We start from the raw sequence: 15,169 nt of genomic DNA on the forward strand, positions 1-15,169 counted from the left end.
AGTATGGGGGTCAATATCCCAAATGTGTTGTTTATTCTAACACAAAAGTATATGCCTTATTAACTCTAAACACATACAGGCTAATCAGTCGATACATTTTCATTTGTAAAGAGTCAATTAATGTAAAATGTTTTTAGAGTTAGTCTTTTGGTGTTGGCAAAACGTTATACAAGACCACCACCAAACAGACTTAAAGAAGTGGCTGATTGCAACTTGCTACTCAAACAGAATACAAGATATATTATGATTGTAACAGGCAATGGGAGATGCCACCTAGTTGTTAAAATGGTTTACACACAAAGAAAGTGATACACCTTTGAGCATTGCGCCTTACCTTGAACAATGCACCTTGCACTGTTAAACTAGCAGCAGTGGAGTAGGTCAAGTCCTTAGTGCACTTCTACAATCAATAAAACAGATGCAATCCTGATAGAAATATGGCCGTTAAAATACATTTTGGCAAACAATATATAGAACTGATAGATAAATCTGATAACAACAAGGCTATTAAAACGCTAGACATATGTAGGCTAAGGCATTAAATACTTATGTGTAATATATTTTTGTATCAAGTTAGATTCATAGCCCTGGTTATTGTGTTTCATGTTACTCTATGCATACTTTTATTGTATACAATGTCTTTGGCAGCACATTGCATTCACCAAATTATTATTATAAGATCTGTTCTCATTATTGTGAGATCCTGATCTCATAACAATGAGATCCTTTCTCATAATTATGACATCCTGATGTTGTAATATGATATCTTTTCTCATAATTATGAGATAATGTGTCAATTTTTTTTCTTTGGTGAATGCAATGAGATTCCGTAAAGATAAAGTACAAGAACAGTAGACATAGAGTAACATGAAACAGAATAGCCAGGGCTATAAATGTAACTTTATACAAAAAATCAATGCAATAATGGGCTATTAGAGAAAATAAATGAACGCTTTAGACTAATATGTTCAGCGTTTTAATAGCCTCGTTGTTATTAGATTAATCTATCAGTTCTATATATTGTTCGCAAAAATCTACTGCCACATGAAATATTCTCAATAAAGATTTGAAAGCTACAGAACACAAACATGATATACTGTATAGCAGGGATGGGCAACTTTGGTCACAGGAAGGGCCACATTCATTTAATTCTCACTGCCAGGGGGAATACAAAAACGACTACAGTCAATTATGTCTCAAATTTAACTCAACATACACCAGTGATCAAATATTATTATGGACATATTTCTGGTTTTCATGATTTCATGGCAGATTTTTGTCATGTTTTCCGATGAATTGATATGTAAAAATTGACTTGAGGGCCACGTTGAGGGTTGATGGGGGCCGCATGTGGCCCTCGGGCCGCGAGTTGCCCACCACTATAAGTCCCTGACCACTAGAGGGCGCTGTGTCGCCAGCTGCTCAGCTGCTTTCACATCCGGGCGGCTCTCTCGATTTTCTTCAATCGAAATCCGCTTTCCTTCCCTCCGCTCTCGACAGGGGAGGTCTGAAGCTGCAGAACCCTCCCCCTCCCTGAAACCCCGGGCCCTTGGTCGGCGTCTGGTATCGGGTCATTTGGGAGCTGCTTTCCCGCACTGCCGGCAGCACATGACGCGGGCTCCGCCGATGGTGGTGCACCGCGCCGAGCGCTCCCCGTCGGTGCGACATCATCCCTGCGGTGAAGGAGTAGCATCGCTGGCTAACGTCAGCTAACAACACCGATCTCTTTGCTGCTCCACCCCCTCTTCCTCCTGGTCAACCCCCGCTACCGATCCGTCACATCAGTAGTGGATTGATAACTTAAAACAGGACCACCGAGGGCAACCCCCCCCCCCCCCCACCCCCCCTCTCGACGACCTTCTGTTGACTAGCGCAGGAAGCCCACGCTTTCTCAACAAACGAGTCGGAGTAAGGACCGTGTAGCTAGTTCAGTTTTAACCCTCATATTGAGACAAACGACCTTTCCTTTCGCTCTGTGGCCTTTAGGGATCCGTGTATTCTCTACCTCATCACCCCGATGCCTATTATTCCCGTTGTGTAACTTCAGCTGCCCTGTCAACCCAGTTCTGATCACACCCCCCCCCCCCCATCCCCCCCCTCCTCCCCTGTGAAGCTCACCGACACCTCCTGCTCTCACAGTCCGACCAGCGAGCGCTTCTTGATGGGCACCGACTGCAGTGACTCCCAGCCGACATCTCCACTTTACTCTCTTTTACTCTTCAGTTCTTCTCGGTTCAGCTGCGTTGTGAAACTGGCTGACTGGCCTTTTAAACTGACTACCTTAATAAATTAAACTAGCAGTCACCTTAAAACTGCGACCCCCCCTGCCCCCCCCCCCCAGCAGATCTCCTAAACAAACTCCACAGCGCGCCCGGGTCTCGCCATGCCGGGTCCGGTGGCCGGAAGCAAATCCCGTGTGTACGCAGATGTCAACACGCTGAAAAGCCGGGAGTACTGGGACTACGAGGCCCATGTACCCAACTGGAAGTGAGGGGTTTTCACTGCAAGCTTCTCTAATTGCATGCATGGGATTTCTTACAACACAAAGTAATGGCGTTTGGTGTTTGTGGGAAAGTGAATGTCAGATGGTTGTCATTTGTTTTAGGCTACTGTACATTTCAGAGAGTCTCAGGGTGGAGGGTAGTATGTCTGTCTCCCGACCCACAACCCCATGCTGTCCTACAATGTCTGAGGCTTTTTTTTGCTCTGACCTCAATTTTTGTTCAAATGTCTTGCTCTGCCTCTTCTCTTAAATTACATCTTCAGATCAGGAACAGAATACACTGAATACGCCAAGGCAGAGTTTATCTGTATGATGAATATTAAGCAATATCTTAAACACAGTCTTAGTTGCATGTTGATGGTAAAATATGTCCTCAGATCTGTCACTCTGTGTGTCCCTGTAGCAACCAGGAGGACTACCAGCTGGTCCGTAAGCTGGGCAGGGGAAAGTACAGTGAAGTCTTTGAAGCAATCAACATCACCAACAATGACAAGGTGGTTGTCAAGATCCTAAAGGTGAGCCGCTGGTTCTCATTGAACTACTCTGTAAGCTTGCAATTCAATTTAAAAACCTAATACAAATTTTGACTATTTAAATATATTTCAGATATTTTAACCATCAGAGGCAGACATCGCTATTGTATGAAAAGAACTGTAGAAGCTATTTTAAAAAGATATTATCAGTGTCACTTTGGATAAAAAATAATATATTTATATATAGAGAGATAGATTTACAAGGAAATGGATATGTATTTATTATAATCAGAATTGAGACTTAAGAACCACATGAACTCGTAATTTGACTTCAATCTTATGATGTAAAAATCTGAGACTCGAGTTGAGTGTATCACAACATTCCTACAGATCTGTTATGATTGAGTGATTGGAGACCTCTCACATTTATTTCCTATTTATACAGTAAATGATCAGGTTAGGAGGGTCTGAGGGTCTGCCCCGAAAATTCTAAGCACTAAAAATGATTATTATCATTTGTTGCCTGTTGGTCCTTGATGATGTTAAAACAATGACGAATGCATTCCTTTAAAAACTTTTATAAACTTGGACAGGAGAATTTTTTTTTTTTGGGTCATTTTGTGCCTTTATTGGAGAGATAGGACAGTGGATAGAGTCGGAAATTAGGGAGAGAGAGTAGGGAAAGACATGCGGGAAAGGAGCCACAGATCAGATTCGAACCTGGGCCGCCTGCTTGGAGGACTACAGCCTCCACACATGGGGCGCGTGCTCTAACCACTGAGCCACCAGCGTGCCGACGGGAAAATTTCTCTGTCTGTATTCTAGCCCTGCAGAATTACTCAAGCTGTATCTTTAAACAAGTAGCCTTTGTAAAGCTGATCATAATTTAGAATGACATTATATTCTTTATGCACTTGTAAGAATGGCAAACTAGGAACATTTAAAAATAACCAAGAATGTGATTAATTTCTTTACCACATGGTCAAGCAGTGAAGACATGATCTTATTACTATTGTTTTTTGGGTTCATTTTTGTAATTTAAGAGGGTCTTAGCAGTTTTGTTGACTATCGCACTTGCCTGTGAAAGAAAGAGCAGATATGCTGCACGGAAATAATTGAAAAAGGCCCGGACCTCCCATAACTCTGCACAAGAAAAAAAGATTCTTGAAGTTTACTGCGTTACTGTTAGCACTGTAGCTAGCGGTAGCTCCGGGCATCCCTGGTGCTTTGTCCACTGAACTCCTGCTCCATGGATCACCACTGCAGGCCTGGAGCACCGTGTGTTTACATGAGTTACGTGTATTTTCTGTTTTTGTGTTTTTTCATTAATTATATTTGCAGCATTTTTGTGTTTATTGCAGTTTTTGCTGTACTTTAGTAAAAATGAGTGCATTCCTGTGTTTTGCATTGGCATCGTTTCTGGTTTTGTAGCCTGTTTTCTTCCCCTAGTGAAATCATTTGGGTGGTGACAGTGCGATTGCCCTTGTTCTCTCTCTAAAGTTATTGTAACAACAAGTCCAAATTATTTAAAAATAATTCTGAGTTACTGTTTAGAAAGTTCAAAATCTGAGTTACTGATGGGTTGTGTATTTAGTGTAGCAGCAGAAATTAAAGGACTTACTCATAGGATACATGTTTGTCTAGATGTTTACTTATATTTATTTTAATTAAATGCTTAGATGATTGAAAAGTACAATTAATTCAAAGGATAATATAATAACAAATAGAAACTGGTATAAAAAAGAAAATATTTAATGATTAAACATGTTAGTAATTATTGATTAGATAAATATAGATATTTTTATATTTAAGATCATTCAAATTTCTATAAATAGTAAAAGTGGTGCTGACTAACCTCCCACTTGCTTTAAATGAACTGATACATGATACAAAGATTGATTGATGCTGAGAAATTAGGAACAGCAGGGGAAGCTGGATCAGCAGGTCAGAGGTCAGAAAAAGAACACTACCAAAAGTCTATGTTCGAGTGTGAAGTAATTCTCTTTTTGTTCCTGTCTTGCCTCTTGTGACCTTGTTGATCCTCTTGTGGATTTAGCCAGTCAAGAAGAAGAAGATCAAGCGAGAGATCAAGATACTGGAAAACCTCAGAGGGGGTACCAACATAATTCGACTGGTGGACACAGTCAAGGACCCAGTGGTAGGCTTGCTATTGCTATGTGTGTCCCATTTAGCAAAACTCATTCCACACATGGTGTGACTGGCATTCATTCATTTTATTTGCTTTCTTTTAGAGGCAAAGACTTCAGGGAGTAGTTGGGCAACTGTCTGAAGAGTTATTTTATTCTGATGTTTGTAAAAGTTAGGAAATGAATGGAAGGGGTTGTGACTGAGACTTTGCATCTATCATTTTCAGTGTTGGTTCTTGTATTGAACGATGTTTCTCTGCAATGTTATTTGAAACCATCAACTAAAGATAACCCTACCTACAGCTTGATCAAACTGCTAGCTACTTTATTTCATGGCAATTGTTTACCACAGTAATATGAGTTTCTGCAAATGTGATCAGTTTCTGAATTTTCCAACTGGTCCAGAAATGTTCAAATTAATTTTAGGGTGGAAAAAAACAAAAAAAGGAGAATATTTTTGTGCCATGGAGGACACTGTTTGTGTTAGTTTGGATTTCAGTGTAGTGAGGGTATTCATGCATTGTATTTCTTTATGTGGGATGAAGGTTCTACTCAAACTACATGGGTTAGAAAATGTTTGGTATAATCCATTTATGTAAGATCTTTTTAAAAATCAGTCAAAATCATCTGCCTGTTGGTCTGTCGTGCTTGATGCAGGGATCTGACTGTGTGTTGACATTACTAATGCTTAAGTATACCAACACAGTGGAGTTTTTGAATCTCTGAATGATCCGGTGACTGAATCAGTATGATGATGCCCTGATTTAATTATTGTTCATCAGTTGAGTGATTTTGACTCTCTAAATCTTCCTCCCCTAACCCCCCTCTGTCTCTGCGGTGGCTGTACAGTCCAGAACTCCTGCGCTCATCTTTGAATGCATCAATAACACAGATTTTAAGGTAAAATACACACCTCTCATCTGCCCGTGTCAGAGGTCTTTCAGGTCATTATGAATGTTTTTGCACTTGATGCAATGTTTCAGTGTCTTAATCAGTTTGGGGGAATGGTTCTAAGACACGTCAGCTTTTTAAACAAATTTGAAAATCATATTAAGGTTAAATTCCTTATATAAATGTGTTATTCCCTGCAGGAGTTGTACCAGAAGTTAACAGATTATGATATCCGTTTCTATATGTATGAACTACTAAAGGTGAGTGTCACAATCCTTGTCGTGGATTATTTTCCTTTTGAAATATAAAGTTTAATCAGTCTGAAATTTTCTCACCTTAATTCTTGGGAAGGTTCCTTGATATTCTATAGTTTTGAAGTAAATATTTGTGTACCTGTCTGTGCTGACCTGTATGTTTGTTTGTCCTTTAGGCTCTTGACTATTGTCACAGTATGGGAATCATGCACCGTGATGTTAAACCCCACAACGTTATGATTGACCACCAGTTGAGAAAGGTTGGTGTTGCCCTATGTAGCCCTTTTACCTACACACTACCAAGCTCTGAATATTGCGCTTCCCCCTGCTATCCCCCCTGTTGTTTATCATTGCACTCTTCATTTTCTTTTTAAGTTCTTTTTTTTCTATTTTCCATTTGTAAAGGACTAAGATTACGGATTCTTGGTTTCAGTCAACTCTGGCATAATTGACATATTGTTCCTGTAATATGTTTGACCACAGTGAAATCCTTACAATATCACTGTTAGTCAGTGTTAAAATGCAATTAGGGTGTACATGTAAACTAGGGTGACCATATTTTCAAACCTCTAAATCGGGACGCTTTACTTTAGCCACAAACCCACATGTATCGATGCACAGATCTATGACATGCACTGGTGACACAAAGTGGTCGGCAAAGCTGCGCTCCTGAGCAGCCTGTTGAAGTTGTCTCCAGTGTTTGCCTCACTGAAGTAGATTGTAGCAGTGCTACTCCCAGCCTGAGTCCATTGTTTGTGTTTGCTTGTTTTTAATACATGCGTTGCTTTGTTTGTATCATTTCCAGCATGTGCGACTGTTCGTTTTAAGCAGCATATTCACTGCCTTGTACTTTTCAAAGGAAGCTGTAACACTCCCAAGAGATCTTTGGAAAACACTGACTACCTGTTCAGTTTGACAGCTAGCCTACCTGTGGTTGTGTAGCAGGTCCTGTTAGTATGATAAGCTGGGCTAGCTAAGCAACAGCGGCATATCAGAGATTGATTGACGTGTGTTCAGAAAAATCAGTATTGCGCTTTGACTCAGGGTACATTAGTGATGTTTTTCTATTAGTTAAAACATCATCAGCCTTGGCAACGACATTGATTGACATATATACAAACAAATCAGTGTTGCACAGTGTATTGTTTCGGTTGGTTAAAACTGTGACAGGGACTGTTAAAAACCAGGACTGTTTTATAGATATTTGTGGTAACTTGGAACACAGAGCTTGAAAGCGGGACGGTGTCGATCAAATCAGAACATTGCCTACATCGACATGGCAAACCCTGATAAGAAAAAAACCTTGTGGCTGTTTACCTTTTTCTTTTGCATGTAAAGCCCTGTGAGTTTTACCAAACTGGGGCTTATCATCCAACATGGGTACCTTCTACAGAAGAAGTCAGCCCCTCACTGAAAGTCCTAAAAGTTAGGAAAGAAAGGGGAAAACAAGCTAGGACTGTATCCATAGTTAATAATTCTGTCACCACAGTGCTAGTGGTTTGGACTCAGGCCAAGGCCATGGATAATGACTGTGATTGTGGTAAGCTTTTTTTTTTACAGAGCCAAACACTGGCAAAAAAAAGTATTGTGAAGCCAAACACAACAACATCGGCCATAGCCAAAGTCAGAGCAACAGAAATCTCCAAAGGTATAGCTATGCTAACAGTCTATATACAAGTTCCACCACAGCTATAGTAGCAGTGCCGGTTATTTTAATGTAAGATGGAAATTGGCTGAGAACTGAGAAAACAACTTTTACCATGGTTCTATATTCTTCTGCTGCAGGACAACAAACATAAGCTGCATTAAAAAAAAAACTTAATTATTAACACAATTTGGAACTCTAAAAGTCAAAATATATCATTTTTTTTAAATTATATTTTAGGTGTATCTCACTGATAACCACTTTAACCCCAGTTGATTCATGCCCTTCTACTTTCTAATTAAATATTTATTAAATTCAAAAATGCATTTCCAACATTGGCCAGCAGAAGGCAGCAGGCTAACATATTGAATTAAGTTGACATACCCCCCCCCCCCCCCTCCCCCCCCAGAATACATTATCACACACGTTTAACAGTGAGAATCTCTGACCAAAGGTTAAATAAGAACTTCAGTTACACATTATATATGTTCTTTTTTTAAATCTCAGAAATGAAGCTAAATGAGGGAGTATTGTTTGTTTTCAAAGCTGCGCCTTATAGACTGGGGTTTGGCAGAGTTTTACCATCCATCCCAGGAGTACAACGTCAGAGTGGCATCACGATACTTCAAAGGCCCAGAACTTCTGGTGGACTACCAGGTAATATGCGCAGAGCCACATTGTTACAACCCAACTCATTTTCTCTCACATTTACATCTTTATATAAAATATATATAAAATATGATTCTGTGTTCTCATTATTGGCTGTTTGATGTTTTTTGTGTTTCAGATGTATGATTACAGTCTAGACATGTGGAGCTTGGGCTGTATGCTGGCCAGTATGATTTTTCAGAAAGAGCCCTTTTTCCATGGACAGGACAACTATGACCAGGTATCTCAAACATGCAACTCCCACACAATTGAGAAAACAGCAGCACACTTGCTCTAAATGAGACAGATTAGTTAAGGTCCTTAATTACAAATGTCATGTGTGTTGTATTCATCTCTGTACACTGTTTGGGGCATCCAGTGTCTCAGTTAGGCACAGGATGTCTCTAACATGTAATGGAGACAACCTGTATTTGTATACAGGACCTTTAACCGGATGTCATCTGTAGAGTCTCACTCTCAAGTGTCAGCCGTAGTAATTACATGAGGGTACTATAGTTCAGCACAGACAGATCTTGAGTTTTAAACTAGAAGGTATATACGATTTGAAGAGGGACCAAAGAAGGTTTTTCAGGGTGAAGTGAAAAACCTTTAAGATAGTCATTTTACCAATTTTTATGTTATGTGTAATATTAATCTTATAAGAACTTATTCAAGGTGGTAGGTGGCCTATAGTGTTAACCCTGTTGTGTTTTGTTTTTTAGCTGGTGCGAATTGCCAAGGTCCTAGGGACAGACGAGTTGTTTGGCTACCTACGTAAATACCATATTGAACTTGACCCACGCTTCAAAGACCTGTTGGGACAGTAAGTACTCTGACTTAGGGATTCAAATGACAGTACAATAATTATAAAGTGATGTCAGGAGCAGAATGCCATGTAAAAGTTAAAACTGAATTCAGGCTACAAATAATTGAATGACCAGCAGAGCAGAAAAACACGAAAACTGCTAATTTACTTTTACACTCCGTGTGCTTAAGTCCTCCTATTCTTACACTCAACCTTGGAAGGAGTTAGAAAACCTTGTCAACTCCCATTTGTGAAATAAATAAATAAATAAATAATAGAAATAAAATTCAATGATAATATCTTGTAATCAAGGCAGTCCTGATAAGGAAGGACTCAGTCCACCTTTTCCACTACAGCTCCAAGTTGTAGCCTCTCTTAGGTTATGTGCTGAGGGAAACATCTGCACCTGCTTGATCCAAATAGTCACAACCCCAAAAGGTGCCATGTGGAGTTGTTCTGGTAAGCATTAAATGTTTATTTATTTTTTAATTTAATCAAAACACAGTGTGTATCCCGAAGTCTGACAAGCTTTTAATGAAATACTTTTGTGACTAACATTTACAATTTCATTTGAAAGTTTATTGCTTAATTACCTTGACCAGCTGTTAGTCAGTGGAATAATTCAAGACTGCAGATATTTGAAGTCATCTGGCATATAATGATATATATTAATGCGCATGCTTTTGTGAATATCCACACAATGTGCCTTTGTGTGTTCAAAGGAAAAACAAGGGACCTATTTGTCATAACATAACATCCTTAAGCCCCTTGTGGTAAATGTTAAATCTACCTGAGCTTGTATAGTACGTTTCTATAACTCTGACTACTCAAAGCGCTTTAACACCGCAGATCACACCTACCCATTCAAACTACGGTCAATTCTTATTCTAAATTCGAGCCCGAGAGGCCAAATTTCACATCGAACTGTAATGAGCCGCTGATATTGAAAATTTACAGTCTATCAGTGCATCAGGCTGTCTGGAAAAGTTTGCAGTTTGAGCTAACCAAGGAAACGGGGCTGTGGACGGATCCTGGAAAAGGACAAACTATCGCGATCGTGTTTGGCATTATTGTGGAGAGTTGGGAGTGAATCAGTAAGGGTTCATACAGGGAGCAAAGCAAGCCCAAACAAGCAACTGCATTTTAGAAAACAAGTCCAAAAACCTGCAACCCGCGATACTGATTGACATTTATCATACCTCTGCCTTCAGTGTGTGAATGGGTAGGTGTAACCTGCCATGCAAAAGGCGCTTTGAGTAGTCAGAAGAATAGAAAAGCCAAAAGAAGTTTATTTTGAAGTCCATTTACTATTTACCATTTTTGGACAGTTATCATAAACTTGGTTTAATATAACTCAAACAGCTGACCTTGTACTCTTTGGAGTAGTTTATTGCCTGCCAATTCAAGGGCTCATAATCTCTTGGAAAACCTGAGCTGTGGCTTTTCTATTGAAGTTCTAATCAAAAGAGACTACTATTGAGTTCATGAAGGTTCATACTTTTGACATCCTAGACAAAAATAAACTTGAGCCAAAAAAACATGTAATTGATATTAGTGGCAGCACTCAGTAGATGTCACCTCAGCCTTGGTGGTTATTTGTGTAACTGCAGGCAGAGCAGGAAACGCTGGGAGCAGTTTGTGCAGACAGAAAATCAGCATTTGGTGAGTCCTGAAGCCTTGGACCTTCTGGACAAGCTGCTACGTTACGACCATCAACAGAGATTGACGGCCACAGAGGCCATGGAGCATCCATACTTCTGTAAGCAAGACACAAACTGCAACACAACAAATAGAGGGCACAGACAAAGGTATAAACGAACATGAAGCCTAACTACAGTAGAAGCTTGATTTTAGGTTTTTATCATGATTTAGAGCATTAACTCAACAGTAATGAAGTGATTGCTGTGACAAATATAAATACAAATACAGTGTCATGATAACATTTAGCTCAAGAATATTTTGTAAGGAATTATTTGAATGTGTTTCTTGCTCCTCTGCAGACCCAGTAATAAAGGAGCAGTCTCTGTCAAACTCTGACAACAACATGGTTTCCAGTGGCAACACTACAGCACGATGAAACAGGTAACAGTTTCAAAAGATACTTGATTGGTTCTGAGTTTTTTGATTACATTTTTCACTATTTCATTGTTCTATATAATTGACATTGATTTTATAGACTTTTAACTTTTTATAAAACTATTATCCATCAATACCAGAGTTTCTGAGATGTGGGCTTGGTCAATTGTCAATCCGATTAACTTTTTTTTACCACAACACAGGTAGCAACCTACAAAATCAGTTTGAATTCAAATTAACTAAATCCACAATCAACACGACCCTACTGGTCTGTGGCGATTAGTAAATGCTATAAGACACAAGTCAAAAAATATATAAATAGATGGATGACACATTCAAAGAAAAATGAAACAACGTCACTTTACATGATCATCTGCATGTGTAACTTTATGTTTCTTGACTCAGGTATTTGGGTTTTTTCCTTTAAATCGTCACCCGTCTCTTGTTACTGATGGGTCCAAGGGACTGATTATGTATTTAGATGTGCCCACTATTAGTTTTCTGAATAACATTTAGTAAAATTCAAATACCTTTAAGGGTAGAAGTTTGTCGAAGTATCTGGGAAATGTTTTCTGTAATAGTGACCTCTCTTTTCCTTGTTGTACCCTCTTTCTTTGGTGTTTTCTTTCTCTCTACAGGAGTGGAAGAAGAAGGATGTTTGTTACCTCAACTTTTTACATGGTTGTGACAGTAACTCTAAATGTACAGTGACAATGGATCAAAGTAACTCTGACCAGTTACTGACTCAAAGATATGTGCATACGGATACACAAATCTATACAAACAAAACTCACAGATCATGCAAGCACACCCTTTCTACAAACACACATGCAGACAAGTATACATATACCCTCCTCTGTATCAGTTTGCAATTGGCTTGTCCTTTTTTCATGTCTAATACCCCCGAATAATGATTTTGAAGCTGCTTCCTTTTCTTTTGCAAACTATTTCAATCCCAGATCAGTTGCAAGCAGGATGAAAAGGACAAACTGCTTTTAAGGACAATTTACTCTCAGCTCTCTGTCATAACTTCTCCTCCCCTCTTTGTTTTGCATCAGCATGGAGAATGAAAAGGAGTGTAAGTCTGTAGAAGTCTCTTCCCTTCCCTTATTTCTATACTCCCACCTGTTTATTCATGGGTATGTCTGTCTCCCCTCCATCCTTCCATTCTGACCCTCAGACAGACAGACAATCTTAGCACTACTCCAGTTCTGAAAGTGGCATGGTGGACTTTAAATAGAAGGATGATAATACTTATAATATTAATGACAAATAAATGATTTTTATTTAGATGAACTCTGCCTGTGTCTAAATTGAATTTTGGTTGGTGGTGGTGGGAATTACTGAGCTGTATAGGACAACCTGGGATCCGGGCCCCCTCGGAGGGACATATTGATAAAAACACTTGGTGCAAATGTCTTCCAGTAAGAACAAGTGTGTGTATATACCTATTCTGATTAAAATGTTATCAATAAAAACTATAATTTTTGACAGCATTCTATCACTGTATCACAGCCTAAGGGGGGCTAAGATACAAATGTGTGGAGGTGGAGGTGGGGGTGCGGGGGTGCCAAAGGAAAAAAAGTTGTGAACCTCTTGTGGAGGAGACTTAAGCTTCTGTTTCTACACTTATTTGGCCAAATTCCTGCTGCTCATTTATTGGTTTAATTTCTAAGAATAAGTTTGTTTTGTGTATCACTGCATGAGGTATATATTCTTTCTATGACAAAAAAAAAAAAAAATATTAAAGAGCCCATATTATGCCCTTTTTGGGATTCGTATATTTAATCTATGTACCTACTTTTGTATGTTCACAATAGCTAAAGTCTGAAAAAAGTGTCTGTTTTCATGTACTGCTCCTCCTTGCTCCCTCTACGCGTCAGCTGCACTCTGCTGAGCCCCCACTGTTAGACCCCACGTGGGCCAAGTCTGCTCTGATTGGTCTGCCGATCCGCTCTGTCCTTATTGGTCAGTTGCTCAGCACGGTTCTCGTAAATGTCCCGCCTCTTTTACCATATTTGGAATGCAGCCACTGGCTCCGTCTGAGGGGAGCATAAACATTAGCACCTTAGCACTACTGTGCTACCGCAGGCTACGGCATATCGTGGGCGTGCTACAGAAGTTAACGGGCGTGCAACATGAGCTGCAGGGCTTGCCACAACGAGCCAATGGGCTTAGATCAGTGATCTCACACTGACAAGACGTCAGACTGACAAATTTTTATCGAGGGGGGCTAGAACCGAGCGTTACGTGCAGCTAATGCTACAGCTAACAGGAGGACGTAGGAGAAGTCGCGTTTCCGCGGACTTTGAATTTTTGCACATAGATGTGCCTAAACATGTACAGGACACTTGGAAAACACACTGACGAGCATATAAAACCAGAAAAAGCATAATATGGGACCTTTAAAAAATATATTAAAAATAATTATGAAATAGAAAAAACTACTAAATGCAAAGTACAGTTCAACACGTTGCTCTCAAAAGTAACAGATCAACTCTTCTTAGGGGGCAGCTTTTGGGCCTTTTATTGGAGAGACAGAACATGGATAGGATTTTGAACCCTGGCCGCCTACTTTGAGGACTTCAGCCTCCGTACATGGGGTGCGCAAACTAACCACTCCAACACCGGCGTCCCGATTTATGCTTATTTTAAGTCTGTATGATAAGAATTTATCCCTTATTAATCCCATGAGGGGAAATTCAGTTTTACACTCTGTCCAGTAACCATGCACAAACAGGATCCTGTGGACATGCATTAATGGAGAGGTCTCAGAGTGAGGGGGCTGCCCACAGCGAGCGCTGCAGAGCAGTTTTTGGGTTCGGTGCCTTGCTCAAGGGCACCTCAGCAGTGCTCAGGAAGTGGACTGGCACCTCTCCAGCTACCAGACCAATTTCCTGACTTGGTCTGTGAACCGGTGACCTTCCGATTCTGAACCCAAGTTCCTACAGACTGAGCTACAGCCCCCCAGTCTCATGTACATGAATTCAGTTAAAACTGAACCTTTAATCTCCACCTTGATTTCCACACCCATAAATAAAAGCAGACAATATGACTATATTTTCCAAACGTGGATTGCAATGCAGTTCTACAGTAAAGCAAGTACACACAACATACAAGTAACAGGGTGTTGGAACAGTAAATACGCGTTTGCTGGATGACTATCAATAAGCTAATGAAATAGCTGAATGACAGAGTGGTTATAAAAATACAGCTTGATTTTTAAATGTCCTTAGCAAATTTAAAAGATGGATGTTGTTTCAGTTTCTTTTTCCACAAATCCTCATACATACTTTTCCTAACAACATTAAACAGCAGTCAGACAGAGATAGGATCAGGCTGCTGAATGTGGTAGAACATATAATGTATAATTCATTTGCAGTAGTTCATGTTGTATAATGAAACATACACGTTTAAGGGGTGTTGCCTAATTTCATTGTCCGACTTAGTGAATGCAAATATATGATGACGCACGTTTACTCTTTATCCCACAGCCGACTCAGCCTCACCTTTTTAACACTTTGACTGTGTTACTATTTCATTGAGCGAGGACGTGCAAAGCTATTCAGCGCAGCTTGTTGCATTATCCAACTTGCACAATGAAAATTGAACCAAGGAAGTCGACAACCGGAAACAGACACAGCTCGCCTTCTTAATAAAATCTGCGCGTTTCGAATCGTGATAGCTACGTATGCTTTCATTGAGGACGAGCTGTAAGCGTACTGAG

The 15,169-nt window shown here is 39.8% G+C and overlaps 1 protein-coding gene across 4 annotated transcripts; it reads left to right on the forward strand.

Annotated features, from left to right (window-relative positions):
• The first annotated feature begins 1,450 nt into the window (after nt 1–1,450).
• On the forward strand, nt 1,451–12,933 carry csnk2a2b (casein kinase 2, alpha prime polypeptide b). Of its 4 annotated transcripts, none has more exons than XR_010666645.1 (12): nt 1,451–2,487; nt 2,907–3,018; nt 5,033–5,134; nt 5,973–6,023; nt 6,215–6,274; nt 6,445–6,528; nt 8,460–8,570; nt 8,701–8,802; nt 9,284–9,384; nt 9,704–9,825; nt 10,977–11,125; nt 11,367–11,448. XR_010666645.1 is itself a non-coding variant. In XM_020644270.3 (12 exons), exons 1-11 carry the CDS (start codon nt 2,384–2,386, stop codon nt 11,401–11,403), a joined length of 1,062 nt encoding a protein of 353 aa, XP_020499926.1. In that variant the 5' UTR covers nt 1,452–2,383; the 3' UTR covers nt 11,404–11,448; nt 12,081–12,933. The 4 variants fall into 4 exon arrangements, 3 of the variants coding, with proteins under 3 accessions (XP_020499928.1, XP_020499926.1, XP_020499927.1); XM_020644270.3 differs by lacking the exon at nt 9,704–9,825 and adding an exon at nt 12,081–12,933 and having other exon boundaries at nt 1,452–2,487; nt 10,977–11,174; XM_020644271.3 differs by lacking the exon at nt 9,704–9,825 and adding an exon at nt 12,081–12,933 and having other exon boundaries at nt 1,454–2,487.
• The last annotated feature ends 2,236 nt before the right edge of the window (nt 12,934–15,169 follow it).

This window comes from Labrus bergylta, chromosome 7 (assembly GCF_963930695.1).
Source record: "Labrus bergylta chromosome 7, fLabBer1.1, whole genome shotgun sequence".
NCBI lineage: Eukaryota > Metazoa > Chordata > Actinopteri > Labriformes > Labridae > Labrus > Labrus bergylta.

Bases quoted from the DNA above. Each gene is read 5' to 3' on its own strand.
- csnk2a2b (XM_020644270.3), top strand. From the start codon at position 2,384: ATGCCGGGTCCGGTGGCCGGAAGCAAATCCCGTGTGTACGCAGATGTC. The intron at 2,488-2,906 runs GTGAGGGGTTTT...GTGTCCCTGTAG, and splicing joins GCCCATGTACCCAACTGGAA to CAACCAGGAGGACTACCAGC. The intron at 6,275-6,444 runs GTGAGTGTCACA...TTTGTCCTTTAG, and splicing joins ATATGTATGAACTACTAAAG to GCTCTTGACTATTGTCACAG.